At 71.2% G+C, this 18705-nt stretch overlaps 2 protein-coding genes across 2 annotated transcripts; both read right to left on the minus strand.

The window, feature by feature from the left end:
• Positions 1 to 1837: 1837 nt before the first annotated feature.
• On the minus strand, positions 1838 to 5541 carry PGLS (6-phosphogluconolactonase). Its single transcript, XM_062178240.1, has 5 exons — positions 5239 to 5541; positions 3790 to 3897; positions 3608 to 3709; positions 3262 to 3402; positions 1838 to 3071 (listed from the first exon to the last, which is right to left on the minus strand). The coding sequence occupies exons 1-5, from the start codon at positions 5524 to 5526 to the stop codon at positions 2934 to 2936; spliced, it is 777 nt and encodes a 258-aa protein (XP_062034224.1). The 5' UTR covers positions 5527 to 5541; the 3' UTR covers positions 1838 to 2933.
• A 1206-nt stretch (positions 5542 to 6747) lies between these two features.
• SLC27A1 (solute carrier family 27 member 1) lies at positions 6748 to 18529 on the minus strand. Its single transcript, XM_062179013.1, has 13 exons — positions 18431 to 18529; positions 17397 to 17564; positions 12193 to 12587; positions 11432 to 11593; positions 11269 to 11338; positions 10627 to 10718; positions 10316 to 10425; positions 9651 to 9860; positions 9108 to 9234; positions 8887 to 9024; positions 8516 to 8680; positions 8247 to 8393; positions 6748 to 7909 (listed from the first exon to the last, which is right to left on the minus strand). The coding sequence occupies exons 2-13, from the start codon at positions 17561 to 17563 to the stop codon at positions 7752 to 7754; spliced, it is 1941 nt and encodes a 646-aa protein (XP_062034997.1). The 5' UTR covers position 17564; positions 18431 to 18529; the 3' UTR covers positions 6748 to 7751.
• Positions 18530 to 18705: the final 176 nt, after the last annotated feature.

The following is an 18705-nucleotide window of genomic DNA, read 5'->3' on the forward strand; positions in this document are numbered from 1 at the left end:
GCGATGAGAGGAGCTGAGCACCAACCCCGGCTCCGGTCAGGAGGCTCGGGGCGGGCGGGGCCCCCAGTGGGCGCCGCTGGGGGGGCGGGGAAACCTGAGACCCCCACGGCGAGGCGGGGGAAGGGGGAGATCCGCCTCAGCTCCTGAGCCTGCACCTGCCATCTCCCAGGGTGCGCATGCGCAGGGAGCTGGGGCAGGGAGAGGGCGGGGGCGCCCGCGGACCCCCAACCCCTGATCCGGTGCCGCTTAGGGAAGCTCGCGAGGAGAATCCACGCCCGCCGCACTGCACACGGACGCAGCTGTATTTAAAGTCTTGGCGCCGGGGTGGCTGGAACCCGCAGGTGCACGGGCCGCAGTCAGCCGCGCGCGGGAGAGACCAGGGCCGGATCGCCAGTGGGTCACGGTCCCGTAGGCCCCGGGGTCCACCCCGTACCCCCCACCGCCCACCCCCGCCCTCTGTGACCGGAACCCGCAAGGTCCCGCCTGCCCCCTCAGCACAGAGGCCGCCAGCTGCCCGCGGGAGCAGGACAGGAAGTCCCCCAACAGGGCGTCCACCCGGGCTGCGGGACAAGGGGACAGTGCGGGCGTCCACTGAGCCGCAAACGACCCCACGCAGGCGGCAGAGACCTCGGTACCGTAGCCATCGCCAATGCTTCCCAGGCCGTGCCCGGACTTGAACCCAGGTGCTCTGACCCGCGAGCGCCTTGACCCCTGCACCCAGCGCCCACCCGGCACCACGTGGGCTGATGGGGGGTGTCCTGTATCCTGAGCCAGGAGAAACCCGCAAAGCTGTTTGTGTAAGGTTGTGCACGGGGCTGTGCAGACAACAGACTTCACGTTTTCCTGCCTGGAATGTCGGCCTAGCGGCTGGCGCTGTGGTAGCTGTTCTGCACCATTGTTGGGAGGGGCGGGGCTTCGGGCCTGCGGCAGAGCCACGGGTGGAAAGCAGCGGCCAGAATGCCCCAGCAGGGCCGGGCTAAGCCACTACAGTAACAAAATCAAAACGAGAAAAAAAAAAAAAAAAAACGGAGTGCCATCGGCTTCTCCAAGGCTGTTCCCCTGGCCCAGTGCGTCCCTGCGTCTCCTCGCGGACAGCCCCGGCAAGGCCGCCTTCTCGCCCTCCAACTCAGGGTGGAGGGAGGGAGGGAGAGAGAACTTCCATCCGCTGGTTCACTCCCCAATTGGCTGCAAAGGTTAAGGCTAAGCCAGGAGCCAGGAGCTCCATCTGGGTCTCCCACGCGGGTGCAGGGGCCCAAGGACTTGTCCCATCTTCCACGGCTTTCCCAGGCCACAGCAGGGAGCTGGATGGGAAGTGGAGCAGCCGGGACTCGAACCGGCGCCCCTGTGAAATGCCAGCGCCACAGGTGCAGTTCCCAGCAGCCCCGCGCCCCCCACTCACGGCTCTGCTGCTGCTTCTGCCACCTGTCCAGGGGCCCTGAGAGCCGCCCACCCATCCTGCGACTGCACGGAGCCCGGCGCTGCTTGGGAGCCCACCGGCTAGGCAGAGGCTAGGACGCCGCCTGGCCCCGGGTGGGGGACGCCCCGCCCCGCTGCCCCCAGCTGGGGGTTTCAGTGCGGGCCCCAGGAGGCAGGGGCATGGAAGCGAAACGGCCTTGGAGGAGTCACAGGGGGACCCCCGGCAGGAACTGGGGGCGATCAGGGAGGTCTTCCCCGCCCCTGCACTGGGCGACCCTTGCTCCATGGAGCTGGCCCCCCCCCTTAGGAGCCCCAGGTTGGGGAGACCGCCCCCCCCAAGGACTCCCGCCCTCCCTGGAGCCCAGCGTGCTCAGTGCATGGCCTGGGAGACCCCTGGCCCCCCAAGTCACCACCCCAATGCCACTTTTCCAAATTTTATTTGACAGGCAGAACGACAGTGACCGAGGTTTGCGGGGTCACCCCCAGGGGTCCCCGACAGCCACGGCCTCCATCCAGGGCCCCAGCCTGCAGGTGGCTTAGCCGAGACTTGAACCCAGGCACCCGGAGGGTAGCAGCTCCCCAAGGCCCCCTCCCCAAGTTTGTTGAGTGAATGACTGACTGGGGGCTGACCCCCGAGGCCCAGGGGAGGGGGCACCAGGCAAGACCCCGCTCTGGCCTGGGGTCACGTGGGGACCCTTTCTGGAGGAGGAAGGGCAACTCCCCAGAGCCTGGAATGTGCACACAAACGGCTGGACCACAAGCAGCCACGGTGGACCCCGAGGTAGGCCCACTTGGTGAGGCGGGGGCGGCCAGGTCCGTGAGGACGATGCCAGGTTCTTCGCCGAGCCCGGGTGGGGTCGCCCCGCAGGGATGGCACTCAGTGTCCCAGTCAGGCTGCCAGGACACAAGTGGGATTCTTGTTTCTTCTTCTCACGCAGCCGGTGAGCACTGGTCAGCCGGACCACTCGGAGGGCAGGGGAGGGGGCGCTGCCCCGGCCCGAGGCCAGGGCTTTCCTGCCCCTGGGAGGGCCCTGCCGTTCCCCGCCCTTGGGCCCAGCCAGCTGCTCCTCGCTGGCTCCGCCCCCCAGGGACCCCCAGGAAGCCGCGCGCTGTGGTTTCTGCTAGGAGCTACCCCGGCCCTGGGTTTCAATTCCCGCCTCACGCTCCTCGGCTCCTGCCCGGCAGAGGGGAGGGGGACCCTGGCGGCCTGGGGGAAGGGGGCAGCTGCAGGGCGGACGAAATGGGGAGGGGTCCCCCGCCCCCGCGGTGGGCACTGGGGGCGGCGCCCGGAAGCGAGGGCATGGGTCCGAGTCCCAGCTCCCGGCTAACGCGCCCGGGGCCCCGGCGTCCGTCTGTCCATCCGCCCCCTCCTCTGGCCGGGACCCCCTCCGATGGCCCGCAGCCGTCAGGGACCAGGACAGGGCGGCGGCCCCGGGCGATGCGCTTTACTGCGGGGTCCGGCCCGGCCCGGCGCGGGGATGGAGTGGTTCGGTTCGGTCCGGCCCGGCGCGCGGCCGCTACAGCGCGGAGTGCTTCTCCACGGGCACCGTGAGCAGCCGCGCCGCGGCCTCGTCCAGGAACCAGCGGAGCGCGCCGGCGCGGGGCTGCACCAGGGCGGCCGGCAGGGGGCGCGGCTCGCGGGCCTCCAGGATGCGCTGCGGGCGGGCGGAGCGTCAGGGACCCCCAAGGCCCGGGACCCCGACGCCGCCCCGCTCAGACTCCGGAATGCTCTGGAACATCCGCACTGGGCCATTCCTGGGGCGGGGTCAGCAGGTTCCGGCCCCGCCCCACCCCCACCATCCCATTCCCCACCCCCAGCTGCAGACCCAGGCCCCGCCCCCTCACCTTCAGCACGGCGGCCTTGCCTTCCCCGGTGGCCACGAAGACGACGCTGCGGGCCGCGTTCAGCACGGGCAGCGTGAGTGTCACGCGCTGCGGCGGCGGCTTAGGGGAGTCGCTGATGGGCGCCACGATCCTGTCCCGCTCCTGGGGAGGCCACAGGACACGTCACTTGCGCCGCCCGCGCCCCGCCCCTGGGCCGTCACGCCTCCGTGGTTGGCTGTGTAAAGCCCCGGGCCCCAGATGGGCAGGCGGCGCGTCCAATGGGCGGGCCGCCCCGCCCTGCCCCGCCCCGCCCCGCCAGGCCCTCCTCGCGCGCTGGCGCCGGGTCTCCTCCAGGGGGCGCGCTCACCTGCAGCAGGGGGTGGTCCGGGAAGAGCGAGCAGGTGTGGCCGTCGGGGCCCACGCCCAGGATCAGCAGGTCGAACACGGGGATGGGGTCTCCCTGCAGGGCCTGCGCGGCGGGTGGGGGGCGGCAGGTGAGAACGGGGCTGCGGCGGGGTCCCCGCCCTGCGGCCGCTCCCGGGGGCTCACCCGTCGCAGCTTCGCGGCATAGTCGTCGGCCGCGGCGTCCAGGGGCAGCCCGGGGTCGATGGTGAGCACCTGGCTGGCCGGGATGGGCAGACTGGGGAGCAGCTGCGCCTGCGCGGACGGAGGGGGCGCGGTCAGCGGCGCCGGCACAGAGCGGGGTGGCGGACGCGGGAGCTGACCACCCTGCACGCTGGCCCGAGGCCTGCGGGGAGCCAGGGAGGGCCCTAGGCCAGGGCTGCCCCTTTGTCCCTGTCTTGGTCAGTGCACAAGCCACACCACCGTCGCTCCTGCCCCCGCGCTCTCCCGTAGGACGCTGCTCCCACTCAGGGCGCTCGCCTCTGGGTTCAAGTCCTGGCTCCGGGCCCCAGCTCCCTGCGCATGCGCACTCTGGAAGGGAGCAGCAGTGAAGGCCCCAGCGCAGGGCCCCCACCCCCAGTGGAGAGACCCGATGGACAGGGGCTCAGACCCAGGCCACGGGCTCCCCGCCCTCCTCCCACTCCAGGACTCCCCAGGGACCATGGGCCAGCGTCAGGATCGCTGGTGCCTCTGGGGGCGTGGCTGCGGCGGTCCCAGCGGATCCTCCGCCGGCCCCCGTGCAGGCGCCCCTGAGTAGGAGCAAGTCCCGCGGAGGGCTCTGTCCCCGGGGAGGGGCCGGGGGAGAGGACACCTCTGAGAAGTTTGTTTATTTCCATCCAGAGAGAGAGAGAGAGGGACAGAGCCCCTCCACCCGCTGGTTCCCACCCCAGAAGCCAGCAGCCCCGAGCTCCATCCGGGTCTCCCACGCAGGTGGCGGGGGCCCAGTGCGGGAGCCCAAGCAGAGGGGCGGGGACGGACAGGGGGTGGCAGGGCCCCGCGGGGACGGACGGGGGGTGGCAGACCCCTGGGGGGATGGACAGGGGGTGGCAGGGCCCTGCGGGGACAGACGGGGGCGGACGGGGGTGGACGGGGGTGGCAGGGCCCCGCGGGGACTGACGGGGGACGGACGGGGAGTGGCAGGGCCCTGCGGGGACAGACAGGGGCGGACAGGGGGTGGCAGGGCCCCGCGGGGACGGACGGGGGGTGGCAGACCCCTGGGGGGACGGACGGGGGTGGCAGTGCCCGGGGGACCCCGCTGCCCCCCACGCCCAGCTGGTGCCCGGCCTCAGACGCGCAGGCTCCGAGCTCCGCACAGCGCTGCCCGTGCCGGCCACGGGGGTCGCGGCTCCCGGGGGAGAGGGGGCGGCACCAGGACCAAGTGTGGCCGCGACTTCCTCCCTCCCCCGGCCGCGCCCTTTCTGCGGTTCTGAAACCGGGGACCGACCCTGACTCCTGGGGACCGGGGGTCCCACGCCCGGGAGACCGGCGAGACCACTCTGACCCCCGGGCTTCGCAGTAGGCGTAGCCAATGGGCGTGGCCCGGCTGCCCCGTGGGCGTGGCCCCGCGCCCGACCCCGGCGGCCCCGTCGCGCTCACCCGGTACAGGCCGTACGTGCTCTCGGCGTGCTCGAAGGGCACCAGGCGCTCATCGCAGAAGCCCAGCGTCCAGCGCGCCAGGCTGTCCGGCCCGGCGGCGGCGGCGGCGGCGGGCAGGTCGCGGGCCAGCATGGACACGAGGCTGCCGCCCGACAGCCCGAGCGCGAAGCGGGCGCCGGCCCCCGCCAGGCAGCTCGCGGCCTGCTGCGCCACCAGCTGCGCGAGCGACGCGCCCAGCTCCTGCGGGCTGGAGAACACCGAGACGAGGCCCGGGGCCGGCGTGGCCATGGCGGCGGCGGCGAGGCGGAAGAAAGCCCGGCCGTCGCCAGTGCGCGTGCGCGAAGCCCGGCCTCGCTCCTGCGGGGCATGCGCAGTGCCGCCCGTGAAGCCACGCCAGGGCCCGGCCCGGTCCTGCTTTGCCCTATTGCGCCTGCGCGCCGTCTGAGCCGCCGGGTGTCTGAGCTCCCAATGGGGCCTTGTTGCAGGTGGAACTCGGGTGCTGAGCGGAGTCGGGAAGGCTTTTTGGAGGAGGAAGCGTTCAGAAATGGAAAGTAGGCGATGAGACTCAGTGAGCTTGCTGTGTAGACGGTGCCAGCCTCCAGATGCCCACGAATCCCACAACGGAGACCGCGCTGGCCCCAGCTGGGGCCGGGACCCCGCGGTGCTCACCGAGGAGGACCCCCGGGGGTAACGCCCAGGACCGCGGGCGCCCGCGGCGGGGAGGCAATGCGGGGCCTTAGCCGGTGGGCGTGGAGGCCGCAGAGCCCTCAGTCCCCGCCCCTCGGGACACGTTCCCTGGACACGCCCACTCCCTCACCGGGCCGCTGAGCGTCCTCAGGGACACGCCCACTCCCTAGCCTGGGCCACAGCCCTGACTCCCTGCCCCCTCAGGACACACCCCCATGGGACACGCCCACTCCTCCCCGGGGCCCCGCAGTCCTCAGTCCCCGCCCCCTCGGTAAACGCCCCCTCGATGACACGCCCCTGAACACGCCCACTCCCTAGCCCGGGACCGCAGTCCTCAGTCCCCGCCCCTCTGGACACGCCTACTCCCTCACCTGGCCCTCAGAGCATCCACAGTTCCTGCCCCTGTGGGACACGCCCCCTCGGTGACAGGCCCCTCCCTCGCCAGGCTGCAGTCCTCAGTCCCCGCCCATCGGGACACACGCCTCAATGACACGCCCCTGGGCACGCCCACTCCGCTCCTGGCCGCTGAGCCTGTGCAGAGCCCTGGTCTCCCGCGGGGCCCAGGCTGGGGAGGGGGCTTCACACAGAGGGTGCGGGGCGCTGGGGCTCACGCAGCTCCCGCTAACGGCCCGGGACAGCAGTAGACAGCAGCCCAGGTGCTCAGGCCTTGCACCCACCTGGGAGACCTGAGGAAGCTCCCGGGGCAGCTGCAGCCATCATGGGCTTGTGCGGAGCGACCCCGCGGATGGGAGACCCCGCGCTCTCCCCTATCTAATCTGCTTTACGAATAAACAGATCACACGCCAAATGAGCGTCCCCGCCGAGGGCCTGCCCGGGCCTGGCCCCTCTACGCCCTGCGGGCTGGACAACAGATCACGGGGCCGGCACTGGACGCTGTAGGTTTATTTCTGAAAACCAGCCAGGAGACCAAGACCTCACGGGTAGGCGGACTCCGCAGGGGACCGCGCGGCCACTCACTGCCGACCCTGTCCCGTGCCGGCCAGGCCAGGCCAGCGTCCGTGTCCGAGCCCGGATCCGTGTCCGAGCCCGGCATCCGTGTCCACTCTCAGATCCGTGTCCATGCCCGGCGTCTGTGTCCATGTCCGAGCCCGGATCCATGTCTGGGACCGGCGTCCGTGCCGTGCCCAGGGTGCATGTCTGAGCCTGGCGTCCATGTCCGAGCCCGGCATCCATGTCTGAACCCAGCGTCTGTGTCCATGTCCGAGCCTGGATCCGTGTCCGTGCCCGGCATCCGTGTCCCAGGTCGGCGTTCCTGTCCGAGCCCAGCATCCGTGACCGTGTCCGAGCCTAGCGGGGCCAGCGCCCGTGTTCAGGCACCGCCACAGGGGGGCGCTGCGGCAGCCGGAGCCCCTGGGTTCCTCCAGCCACCTCCAGCCGGGCGCGATGGGGCCGGACACCCAGGGGCTTCCGTCCACATGGGCGGACCACACGGGTGGCCAGGCTCCGTGGAGACCACAGTGCATTCTGGAAGCTTCCAGGGCATGGAGAAGGCGGGGCCCAGGACAGCACAGTGCAGAAGGCACCTGGCTCCGCCCAGGGGAGTTTCTGGTTGACCTCGGGGGGGGGGGGGGGTCCTCGCTGGGCCGGGCCGAGGGCACCGGGGACGGAGTGACAATGGCTGGCACCCAGCAGCCACGAGGGCCAGACTGGGGCTCTTAAGGCACCGCGTGGAGGGAGCTGGGGATGATAGGGTGACTGGGGAGGGACGAGGCCGGACAGGGCGGGAAGGGGGCAGATGGAGACTCCTGGGGGGAGTGCGCCTCGGCCAGGTGGGCGGGTGACCCCAGGGCGAGGCTCGGCCGGGCTCAGAGGCCCGAGGCCCCCGAGCAGATGCGAGCGTGGATGCCCTCATCCAGGGGCAGGTAGGCGCCCCGCTGCGGGTCCAGAAAGAAGAGGCGGTCCGAGGTCCGGCGCGGGTCGAAGCCCTCGTGCTGCAGTCTTGTCTTCTGGATCTTGAAGGTGCCTGCGGGAGGGGTAGGGGCACGGGCTGGGCAGGGGGCAGCCAGCACTGCTGGGCCTTTGCTGGGCAGCCCCTTCCTCCAGAGACTGCCACGTTAAGAGGCGGCTGGGCCTTTAAGAGGCGGGGACTAGCACATGGTAATAAGGTCGATCGTGCTGTGCTCCCATTGGCTGTGACTGGCCCCGCCCCATCTGCGACTTCCAGTCTCTCCCAGTGCACTGCAATGCTGTGCCTCCAGGGGGCGCTCGTGCAGAGTTCCACCTGGGCCCCCGCCACCCACGGGGGAAACCACACGGGACAGGAACCCGACAGGGCAGCGGGGGCGGGGCCGAAGCCTCACCTGTGGTGTCCACGCACGGCAGGAGACGCAGGAAGACGGGCCGGGCGTATGGAGCCAGCACCTTCTGCAGCTCCTGGTGCAGGGCGTTAGGGTCCAGCCGGGCCTGGGGGTCAGCGATGGCTGCCATGCCCGCTTTCCCTTCGACCCCTGGGGACGGAGAGGCAGCTGAGACCCCCTGCCCGCCCCAGGAGCCGCTGCCTGCCTTGTGCAGCTGCCCAGGTCGTGCACTGCTCCAACGCCTCCCCGCCCCCTCTGCAGTCCCAGCGTGCCTGGCACCGCCACCCCGTAGACGGCCACGTCCGTCTGGCCCAGCAGGCGGCTCAGCACAGCCTCCACCTCCGTGGTGGACACGTTCTCCCCTCGCCAGCGGAAGGTGTCCCCGCCGCGGTCCCGGAAGTACATGTAGCCCAGCTCATCCATCACCAGCACGTCACCTGGGGGGCGGGGGCGGGCGGGGCGCTGGGGCCGGGGCTCCTCTGCTCCAGCCCCGGGCGCACCTGACAAGTAGGTCCCCACCCCCACCCCACCCCCGCCCCGGGCGCACCTGACAGGTAGGTCCCCCACCCACCCCCACCCCCCGCCCAGGGTGCACCTCACAGGTAGGTCCCCCACCCACCCCCACCCCCCGCCCAGGGTGCACCTGACAGGTAGGCGCGGTCGCCCCTGCGGAACACGCTGTGCACGATCTTCTGGCGCGTGGCGCTCTCGCTGACGTAGCCGTCGAAGCGGCGCAGGGGGTCCTGCTGGTCGATTTGGCCCACGAGGAGGCCGGGCTCGCCTGGGGAGGGGGGCGGCGCTCGGGCTGAGCCGGCGGGGCGGGGTACGGGAGGGGAGGCCCCGGCCGCAGCTCCCTTGGCTCACCGGGCTCGCAGGGCACACAGAGGCCGCGCGCGTCCCGCAGCGGCTGCAAGGAGTCCTCGTCCACCCTCACCAGCCGGATCGGGTACACGCGCGGGAGGATGCGGCTGTTGAAGCCGCAGGCGCCGACCTGGGGGCGGGAGAGGGGCCTGGGGCGTGGCCGGGGGGCGTGGCCGGGGGCTGCCCGCAGCCCCTGTCCCCCCACCCCCGCCCCACTAGGAGACTCCATTTAGCTCCCAGCCCGCCCCGGCCAGGGCAGACGGGAGGGCGGAGGTCTCTCCCGGGCACCCGGGGACGGGGTCTCCCCGGGCCCCATCTTGCCGTCCATGGGGTCTCTCCCAGGCCCGGGCGGGAGGGCGGGTCGGGGGTGTCTCCCGGGGCCCCCGAAGGCGGGGGTCTCTCTGGCAGTCTCCCCAGGCCCCACTTGCCGTTGAGGGCGGGGGTCTCTCCCGGGCACCCAAGGACAGGGTCTCCCCGGGCCCCACCTTGCCGTTGAGGGCGGGGGTCTCCCTGGGTCCCTGGGGGCGGGGTCTCCCCGGGCCCCACCTTGCCGTCCATGTTGGCGATGCTGCAGTTACACTCCGTGGCGCCATAGAACTCCCCGATCTGCCGCACCCCGAAGCGCTGCGCGAACTCCTCCCAGAGGGCGGGGCGCAACCCGTTCCCCACGGCCAGGCGCACACGGTGGCGGCGCTCAGCCTCCCGCAGCGGCTGCCTGAGCAGGTAGCGGCAGATCTCACCGATGTACTGCACCACCTGGGGGCGTGGGCGGGGGCATGGTCGGGGGCGAGGTCTGGATGGGGTGTGGTCAGGGTGGGGCGTGGTCAGGGCCGGGCAGGCCCCAGACCATGCCCCGGGTAGCAACAGATCTCACGGATGTACTGCACCACCTGGGGGGGGGGGGGCAGGTGTGGATCGGGGCGGGGTCGGGGCGGGGCCTGGAGAGCCTGTCCCTGTGGGGGGCACGGTCCCAGCTCGCTCTGGGCTCCTCCCTCGGCCCACCTGCCCCTCCGCAGCCCCAGCTGGGGCTCAGGCGCCGCCCCCCCCAGCATCTGGACCCTACCTGGAAGCCCCTGGTCCCCGCGGTGGGCCTCACCGCGCAAGCCTCTGTGGCCCCGCCTGCAAAATGGGCGCGCGGCCCATGGGGATCTCGGCGAGTGGGTGCCGGCCTGGGCGGGGCCCAGAGCGAAGGACAAAGGACGGGGCCTCACCGTGCACTCGTACTGGACGCAGTCGTCCCAGAAGCGGCTGGCCGAGAACTTCTTGCGGAGGACCACGGTCATCCCGTAGAGCAGGCACTGGCCCACGCCCATGATGTTGCCTGCGGAGGCAGGTGAGTGGGCCGGGAACCGGACCGCCCCAGGCCCCGCCCGTGGCACTCCGGCCCCGCCCAGGCCATGCCCCACACACCCGCCCCTGGCTCCGCCCAGCCACTATGCAGCAGCCAGGCCCCGCCCCCGGACCCCACCCCGCCTCCAGCTCTGCCCTGACATCGCCCCTGCCAGGCCTCCCACTGCCCTACCTGCTGAGTGGTACAGTGGCAGGCAGTCGTACAAGACGTCGGTTGCCCGCATGTTGTAGGCGTGGTGGCCAAAGGCGGCGATACGGTAGTACCTGCGGGGGGGTGGGGGGCGGGGAGGCAGGGGCTGCGACCCGAGTCCCCTCCCCCCCCCCGAGATGGGTAGAGTGGTTGGGCCGTCGTCTTGGGTGCGGACCCAGGCACAGCGAAGCCCGCGGGGCTCCCAGGCTGGCCAGAGCAGGGCGGGCAGCAGGTACAATGCCTCCCACTGCCAGCTGGGTGCCCCCGCGGAGGGGGGGTCAAGATCTGAGACCCAGCAGGAGGGCGCTGGCGGGGCATAGCAGGTGCAAAGGCCCAGAGGCAGGTGTGCGGAGTTCGAGGGTTCAAAGGGGAGGGGGTGGGGGAGGAGGAAGATGACACTGCAGGGGTCGTGTGGCCCACAGCAGGTGTGGGGAGGGGCTTTCAGCTCTGCTGTGGTTTGCAGAGGGGGCCGGCGCTGTCAGGAGGCCGGATCGGGGGTCCGGGCCGTGGTGGAAACAGGAAGCGCCGACAGGCCCTGCTCACGGGCCGGAGGTGGGGACCCGGGGCGCGGGCTATGGGGATCACGGTGCTCAGGAGCATGGGGCAGGGCGGCCTGGGCCTCACCTGCTGTGCACGATGATGGCGGCCTTGGGCAGCCCCGTGGTCCCGGACGTGTAGATGTAGAACAGCCGGCCTGTAGGAGACCCGCGTGTTGGGGACCGGGGCCAGGGCTGGGGCGCGGGAAAGGCGCAAGGGTGGGGGTGGGGTGGGGGCGGCCTGGACTCACCGTCCATGCCCGCGCTGGGGGCTGGTGGCAGTGGGGCGGTGGAGGCCTCGGGCAGCAGCCGGTCCAGGAGCTGCGTGTCTGGCAGCACAGCGTCGGGCCCCGCGGCTCCCAAGCAGAACTTCACCAGGCTCTTGCCCAGCTGTGGGCTCACCTCGGCCACGGCTGCGGCTCCGTGGGAAAGGCCCGGTCACGGCCAGGGAGGGGTCCCTGCAGCCCCCGGCCCCACCCACGCACGGCTTCCCCGCCCAGGGCAGCCCCAGGCCTCACATCTCAGAGCACACCCCCAGGGCCACATCCCCAGCATACTATACTAGGCCCAGAGGGCCACACCCCAGCGAGCCACACCCCACATACTACAGTGGGCCACACTCACAGCATGCCACACCCACAGCTACTATACAAGGGCATGCCCCCAGCAGGCCATACACCCCCGCATACTACAGTGGACCACACCCACATTATACTATCCCAGGCCACACCCCCAGCAAGCCACACCCCCGCGTACGACAGTGGGCCACACCCCCAGCATACTATAGCAAGCCACATCCCTGCATACTGTGGGCCACACCCCCAGCAAGCCACACTCCTGCATACTACTGTGGGCCACACCGCCAGCATACTATAGCAGGCCACACCCAGCGGGCCACACCCCTAGCCGGCCACGCCCCGCATACTACAGTGGGCCACGCCCCCAGCAGGTTACCACTCAGCCAGTGCTCCCCGCCTCCGCCCCCCGCTGCCCGCCCCGGGCCCAGCCTCACCCGCCGCCAGCTCCCCGCCGTAGACCAGGGCCTTGGCGCCCGAGGTGCCCAGGCAGAAGGCCAGCGGCTCACGCCGGAGGTTCACGTTCAGCAGCGCGGCCACCACGCCCGCCTTGGCCAGGCCCAGCCACAGCCCCACGAACTCGGGCCGGCCCTCCACGAAGAGCGCCACCACGTCGCCCGGGCCGAAGCCGAGCTGGAGGAAGAGGTGGCCCACGGCGTTGGAGTAGGCGTCCAGCTGCGCGAAGGTCCAGCGCGCGCCGCTGCCCGCGTCCACCAGCGCCAGGCGCTCGGGCTGCTGCTGCGCTACAGCCTGGAAGATGAGTGGCACCGTGTGGCCGGCGCGCTGGTGGCGACGCAGCTCCAGGCGCACGCGGATCAGCACGGAGAGGCCACTGCGGGGAACGCAGAGGGTGCGGGTCAGGGGCCTGGCCACTGGGGGACCACGGGGGACGCAGAGGGGGCGGGTCAGGGGCTCCCTGTCCACCGGGGAACCGCGGGGCAGGCAGAGGGGCTGGTCAGCGGCGCCCTAGCCATCCCGGGACCCCCAGAGCTCCATCTTCCCTATGGGGGGGTCCCAGGGAAGCCAGGGGGCGCTGCCAGGTTGATGGTTAACCCTTGGGTGCCGGGGGGAGGCAGAACAGGGGCCAATCAGCCAAGGGATCCAGGGCTGCGAACCCCAGCAGCCCTGTGTGTCTGACTCTGCCGGGCTCGGCCCTCTGCAGGAGCCCCCCCACACACCGTGGGGCATCCCAGCGCCCAGCACGCGCCCTCTGCCCCCTCAGCCTCCCACCCGCGTTTCTGACCGCAGTGATGAAGAGGCAGAGACAGACAGGGCTTCCGGCTGCGGGACCGCCCCCCAAATGCCTGCAGCAGCTGTGGGGGTGGGGGCCGGGCCAGGCCGGTGCCAGATGGGCGGGGAACTGAGCCGCCGCCCGCGATGCTGGCTCCAAGTCCCCGCCGCTCCTGCGCATGCGCCTGGGAGGCGGCATTTGACGGCCCAGGTGCTCGGGCCCCTGCACCTCCACAGGAGACCCGGATGGAGCCCCCGGCCCCCGGCTTCAGCCCGGCCCCGCCCTGGGCTTGTCTCTGACCAGCAGCGGGCCCTGCCCTGACCCACAGCCCCCACGGCTCCCGCAGCCCCCGCCTGTGGCCTGCCCAGCCCTGGCTTCAGCAGCCTGAGGTCCCGGCGAAGGGAAAAAACCTTCATTCATGCATCATTCATCACTCAGCCACTCCATTCATAACTTCATTCATTCATCCATTCATTCATTCATGCAAGCGGCCATTGCACCCCGGGGCCTGTTGCTCTGGGCTCCCGCCTGGGAGGGACCCGCCTTGTGTGGCGGGAATCAGATGCGGGGAGCCGAGGTGGAGGGGCCCGCGGGGCTCAGCGAGGGAGACAGGAGCTCCATCTGGGTCTCCCCCGTGGGTGGCGGGGGCCCAGAGCCTTGAGCCCTCACCGCGGCTCCCAGGGAGCGCGTGCGCAGGGAGCTGGAGGCAGGCGCTGTGACTTGGGACGCGGGCTGGGGCGGAGCGGCCTCGCCCTGTCTCCCTTCGGCCTCTCGTGGGAAGCCCCTGCACACAGGGACAGGGCCGGGGTCCCCGCGCTCTGCGTCTGCCAAGGGGCCCGAGCCGGGCGTCCCTGGCCTCCCTGAGACCCAGCAGGGCTGGAGCGAGACCCTCCCCCTCCTCCTCCCTGCTCACCTCTCCAGCCACGCCCGCCCTGATGCTTCAACCATGCTCCCACCCCAGGGCCTTTGCACGGGCTCTGCAGCATCAGCATGACCCCCCCGCCGCAGGCCTTGGCCCCCTCCTGCCTCCCCACCGCAGGTGCAATCAACTGGTGCTCCATCTCCTCGCCTGTCCCCAGAGGGCAGGGACGCATGGCTGTGACGCTGGGAACATGCGGGTGGCGGCAGCGGCGGCAGACCAGGGCCTCACCCACCAGGGGTGTGGGGAGAGGAAGTTCTGGCTCCTGCAGCTGGGGCAGCCGCCCCGCCCCCAAGCCTGCTCCGTGGAGAGGGCGGGGCCTCAGCCGTGGGCGGGGTGTGGGGGGGCGACCTCGCTCTGCAGAGGTGCCAGGGCCAGCAATGGGGGAACAGGAAGGAAGGGGCCCGGCGGGTGCCTGCCCCGCGGCTCACAGGCAGCTGCGCACCCCCAGCTCCCGCGAGGGGAGAACATTCCAAAAAACATAAATGAGGCAGCCGGCCTTCACCCTGGTGCTTAAGAAGCTCAGGTTCTGGGGCCGGCCCTGGGGCCTAGCAGGTAAAGCCACCGCCTTTGGTGCCGGCATCCCCTGTGGACGCTGGTTCGAGTCCCAGCTGCTCCACTTCCCATCCAGCTCTCTGCTGTGGCCTGGGAAAGCAGTAAAAGATGGCCCAAGTCCTTGGGCCCCTGCACCCGCGTGGGAGACCCAGAGGAAGCTCCTGGCTCCTGGCTTCGGTATGGTGCAGCCCTGGTTGTTACCAACATTTGGGGAGTGAACCAGTGGGTGGAAGACCCTTCTCTCTCTCTCTCTCTCTCTCTCTCTCTCTCTGACCTCTCTGTAACTCTGCCTTTCAAGAAAATAAATCCATCTTAAAAAATAAAAATCCTGGCCGGCGCCGTGGCTCACTAGGCTAATCCTCCGCCTTGCAGCGCCGGCACACCGGGTTCTAGTCCCGGTCGGGGCACCGATCCTGTCCCGGTTGCCCCTCTTCCAGGCCAGCTCTCTGCTGTGGCCAGGGAGTGCAGTGGAGGATGGCCCAAGTGCTTGGGCCCTGCACCCCATGGGAGACCAGGAGAAGCACCTGGCTCCTGCCATCGGAACAGCGCGGTGCGCCGGACGCAGCGTGCTACCGCGGCGGCCATTAGAGGGTGAACCAACGGCAAAGGAAGACCTTTCTCTCTGTCTCTCTCTCTCACTGTCCACTCTGCCTGTAAAAAAAAAAAATAAAATAAAAAATAAAAACCCTGCTCATCCATCCGATGAATAAGCAGTCGCAAGGTGAGCGTGATCAGCAATTATTGAGCACTTGCTGAATACTGCGCCTTGCGCCCCCTATCGGTCAGCGGAGGACTCGGGACTCAGCGAGGGGAAGGAACTCGCGGAACAACCGCACCGGAGCCGCTCCCGGCCGCAGACGCCAGCCGTCGGCGCACACAGCAGGCACTCAATGCATGCACCGCCAACGGGGAGCGCTGCTCAGATGAAGGAAAGGAGCCTCGGACCCTAACCAAGCGCCAAAGCCACCAGGGCCAGGCCGGCCGATGGCGATCGGCTCCTCGCGTCTGAGCGCCTACTGTGTACCCCACTCGCCCCTGCGAGCAAACTCAGCCCAAGGCCCCCGGGAACGCGGGAGGGGGCCCTAGAGGGGGCGGTGAGGGCAGCAGGCCAGGAAGAAGCCCGGGTGGGTGTTGGTGCCCAGAGCAGGGGGCAGGAGCGGGGAGAGTGGTTCCCAGGACACCCTGGCCCCCCGGGACACCCTCGCCCACCCAGGACACCCTCACCCCCTGGGACACCCTTGCCCCCCGGGACACCCTCGCCCCCGGGTCCTGCCCTCGCCCCCAGGGCCTCCCCCGGGGCAGGCTCTGCACCCGCCGCTGTCCTCTAGCCGCATGCCCGGGCGGCCCCCGCTGGCCACGGCCCAGGCCACCCCCGGCCTGCACACAAAGAGCCCAGTGTGCGGCTCCGCGCCCTTCCTGGGGCCCCTCCTCGACCCTCCCCTCCCGACTGTGGGGCAGGAAGCGGTCACTGAGCACGGACTCTGGGCCAGGCGGGGCGGGTTAGGAGAACCGGGCCGGCGCTCGAATCTTTCCCGAACCTGGGGTCCAAACGATGCCCCTACTCCAGCGCTCAGACGGCGGACACCGTGGCCCCTCCCACTTGGGCCTCCATGCAGAGTGGGGACCTGTTAGGTGCCCTCCCCAGAGAAGCCGTGCGACTCTCTCAGAGGCCCCCCCACTCCCGGCTGGGAGCCACAAACACCGATCAGGTCGCAGCCTCGGGGCCCACACCGGGTAGGGTATAGGGGCACGTGGTTGGTGCAGCAGCGACGCCCGAATCCCAGGTTCGAGTCCCCGCTCTGCTTCTGGCCCAGCTCCCTGCGCATGCGCACCCTGGGAGGCGGCTGGCACTGGCTCCGTACTGGGGCCCTGCACCTGTGTGGAGGAGCTCCTGGCTCCCGGCTTCCGATTGGCTCAGCCCCGGCCGTTGAGGCCAATTGGGGAGTGAACCAGCGGATGGAAGACCTCTCTCTCTCTCTCTCTCTCTCTCTCTCGCTGTCTCCCACGGGGCAAACAGGTCCCCAAGCTCCTGAGGCCCTGCGCGGAGTGGGGGGCAGGTCCACACGAAGGCTGACCACAGACCACAGATGCGCCTATGTTCAGAGCCTGGGCTCCGGCCCCGCACCCTCTGTGTGTCCTGGGAGAAGCAACGCGGCCGCACTGCGCCTCCGTTTGCACATCTGTGAAATGGGCACAGGGGTTGTCTGGCTCACGGCCAAGAAATGCTCTGCAGCGGCGGAGGCGCTGAGAACCGCTGGCCAGCGTGGCCTTGGTCTCCTCACCCTTGCAATGGGCACACTCCCCCCTCCCAGGAGCCGGGGACAAGCCAGGGGCGCCCCCGTTCCTCAGCTCTGCCCCCAGCAACTCCACCTTCACCCCCCAGGCTGTCTAAGCCGCCCCCCTGAGCCGCGCTCGGGGCCCGGGATCGCCCCCCACCCAGGCCCCGAACAAACCCCAAACCCTCACAAAGCGGCCCGGCCACTGAAAGTCCGGCAAATGGCCCGGTAGGGACAGAAGCCCTGGATAAAGACCCTTAAAGTCCTCAACCCCTACCAGCCCCTCCACGGGCCCAGAGATCACTGGACCCCCCTCAGTCACCACGGCCCTCACGGAGAGTCCCCCAGCCCGGGGGTTCGCTGTGACGTCAACGCCACCCGGGACCCTCGGGCGGCCTCTCTGTCTCCTCGTCTCCCAAGCAACTCCTGGGCCCCCAATCACCTTGGAACCTCCCCCTCGCCCTCCAGGAGCCTCCAAGGTGTCCCCTGCGACCTCCCCTCAGGACCCCCCCATGCCCATGCAGACCCCGTCCCCGACCTCAGGCACCCCCGCATTCGGCCTCCGAGCCCCGAGCCCCCGCGCAGAGCTCAAACCCCGGCCCGGACCCGTGCAGACCCCGCCCCGCCCGCTGACCCCGCCCCCGCCCGGGCCCCACTCACAAAAGGTCGCGCCGCGCGGTCTTGCACACGATCCGGAGGAAGCGCCAGCCGCCGCCGCCCACGTAGACGCCGAGGGCCGCCGCCGCACTCCAGGTCCACGGCAGCCCCAGCAGCCAGAGCAGCGCCCAGGAGGCCACGGAGGCCGCGCCCGCACCCGGGGCCCGCATCCTGGGAAGCGCAGGAGCTCGGGTCGCGGACGCGGCCCCGGCCCCGCCCACCTCCGCCCCCAGGCTCCGGCCCCGCCCACCTCCGCCCCGCCGCGGCCGAGCTCCGCCCCCAGGGCCCGGCCCCGCCCACGCCGAGCTAGACCCCGCCTCTACCTCTCAGCGGCTGCCCCTCATCGGGGACCCCGCCCTCGCGGAGCCAGGCCCCACCCACTCCGAGCTAGGCCCCGCCCCCCGAGCGGGGCCCCCTGCAGCCTCGCGCCCGGATCCGGCCTGGTTGTTTCGCCCTCTTCCCCGCTTTCTGGCTCCAAAGACCATAGAGAACCGCCGGGCCAGAGAGGCGACGCCAACGAGACGTGCGGCCTAGAGCGGCCCGCCGGGCGGGGCTGTGAGACCGGTACTGTCCCCATGGCAACGCCTACTCGCCCCGCCCTCCTCCGGCGGGGGCGTGGCTCCGGGGGCGGCGGGCCGAGCTCTGGGTGGCGTCTGCGAGCCGTGGCCCTGGGGCCCGGAGGGCCCAGGTCACCTCCAGGGCCTGGTTAAGCGGGTCGCTGCCCTGCGGTTCAGGGCGTGCGCCTGGAGGGGCCGCGGGGAGTCCGAAACGCGAGCCCTCAGGGCCCCAGAAAGCGCCAGAGCGCGGCCTGCGCAGGCTCAGACGTGGGATCCGCGCGTCCTAGATGCACCTGCCCGGAGCTCCCGGCCCCGCCCCCAGAGCCCAGGCCCCGGCCGGGCCCCCACCCCGCTGACCTGCACCTGCTCAGAGCCCCCGGCCCCGCCCCCAGAGCCCAGGCCCCGGCCGGGCACCCACCTCACTGACCTGCACCTGCCCAGAGCCCCCGGCCCCGCCCCCAGAGCCCAGGCCCGGCTGACCTGCAGCTGCCCGCAGGCGCAGCCCTGTCCCGGGGTCCTGGAGCTCCTGCTAGTCTCCGGGGCTGTGCGTTTCTGTGGACCCCGGGGGGCTCTCCCCGCGCCGCGCCCGGTCCCGCCCGCCCGCTGGCTCGTCCCCTGCCCTGCTTGGCCGACCTCGGCGCTGTGCTGGGCGGCGGCCAGGGCCCACTTCCAGCGCCACTCGGAGCCCAGGGCCCGGCCAGCTCTCAGCGCCCGCCCTGCCAGGCCTGCTGGGGCGGGCGGGCGGGGAGGGAGAC

The sequence above is a fragment of the Lepus europaeus genome, chromosome 20 (genome assembly GCF_033115175.1).
Source record: "Lepus europaeus isolate LE1 chromosome 20, mLepTim1.pri, whole genome shotgun sequence".
In the NCBI taxonomy this organism is placed as follows: Eukaryota; Metazoa; Chordata; class Mammalia; order Lagomorpha; family Leporidae; genus Lepus; species Lepus europaeus.

Coding starts and splice junctions, on each gene's coding strand:
- PGLS (XM_062178240.1), bottom strand. CDS start 5,526: ATGGCCACGCCGGCCCCGGGCCTCGTCTCGGTGTTCTCCAGCCCGCAG. Junction 3,898..5,238: donor GCACGTACGGCCTGTACCGG/GTGAGCGCGACG, acceptor CCGTCCGCGCAG/GCGCAGCTGCTCCCCAGTCT. Junction 3,403..3,607: donor CGGACCACCCCCTGCTGCAG/GTGAGCGCGCCC, acceptor TGGCCTCCCCAG/GAGCGGGACAGGATCGTGGC.
- SLC27A1 (XM_062179013.1), bottom strand. CDS start 17,563: ATGCGGGCCCCGGGTGCGGGCGCGGCCTCCGTGGCCTCCTGGGCGCTG. Junction 11,339..11,431: donor CCCCAGCGCGGGCATGGACG/GTGAGTCCAGGC, acceptor GGTCTCCTACAG/GCCGGCTGTTCTACATCTAC. Junction 8,394..8,515: donor CTACGGGGTGGCGGTGCCAG/GCACGCTGGGAC, acceptor CTCCGTCCCCAG/GGGTCGAAGGGAAAGCGGGC.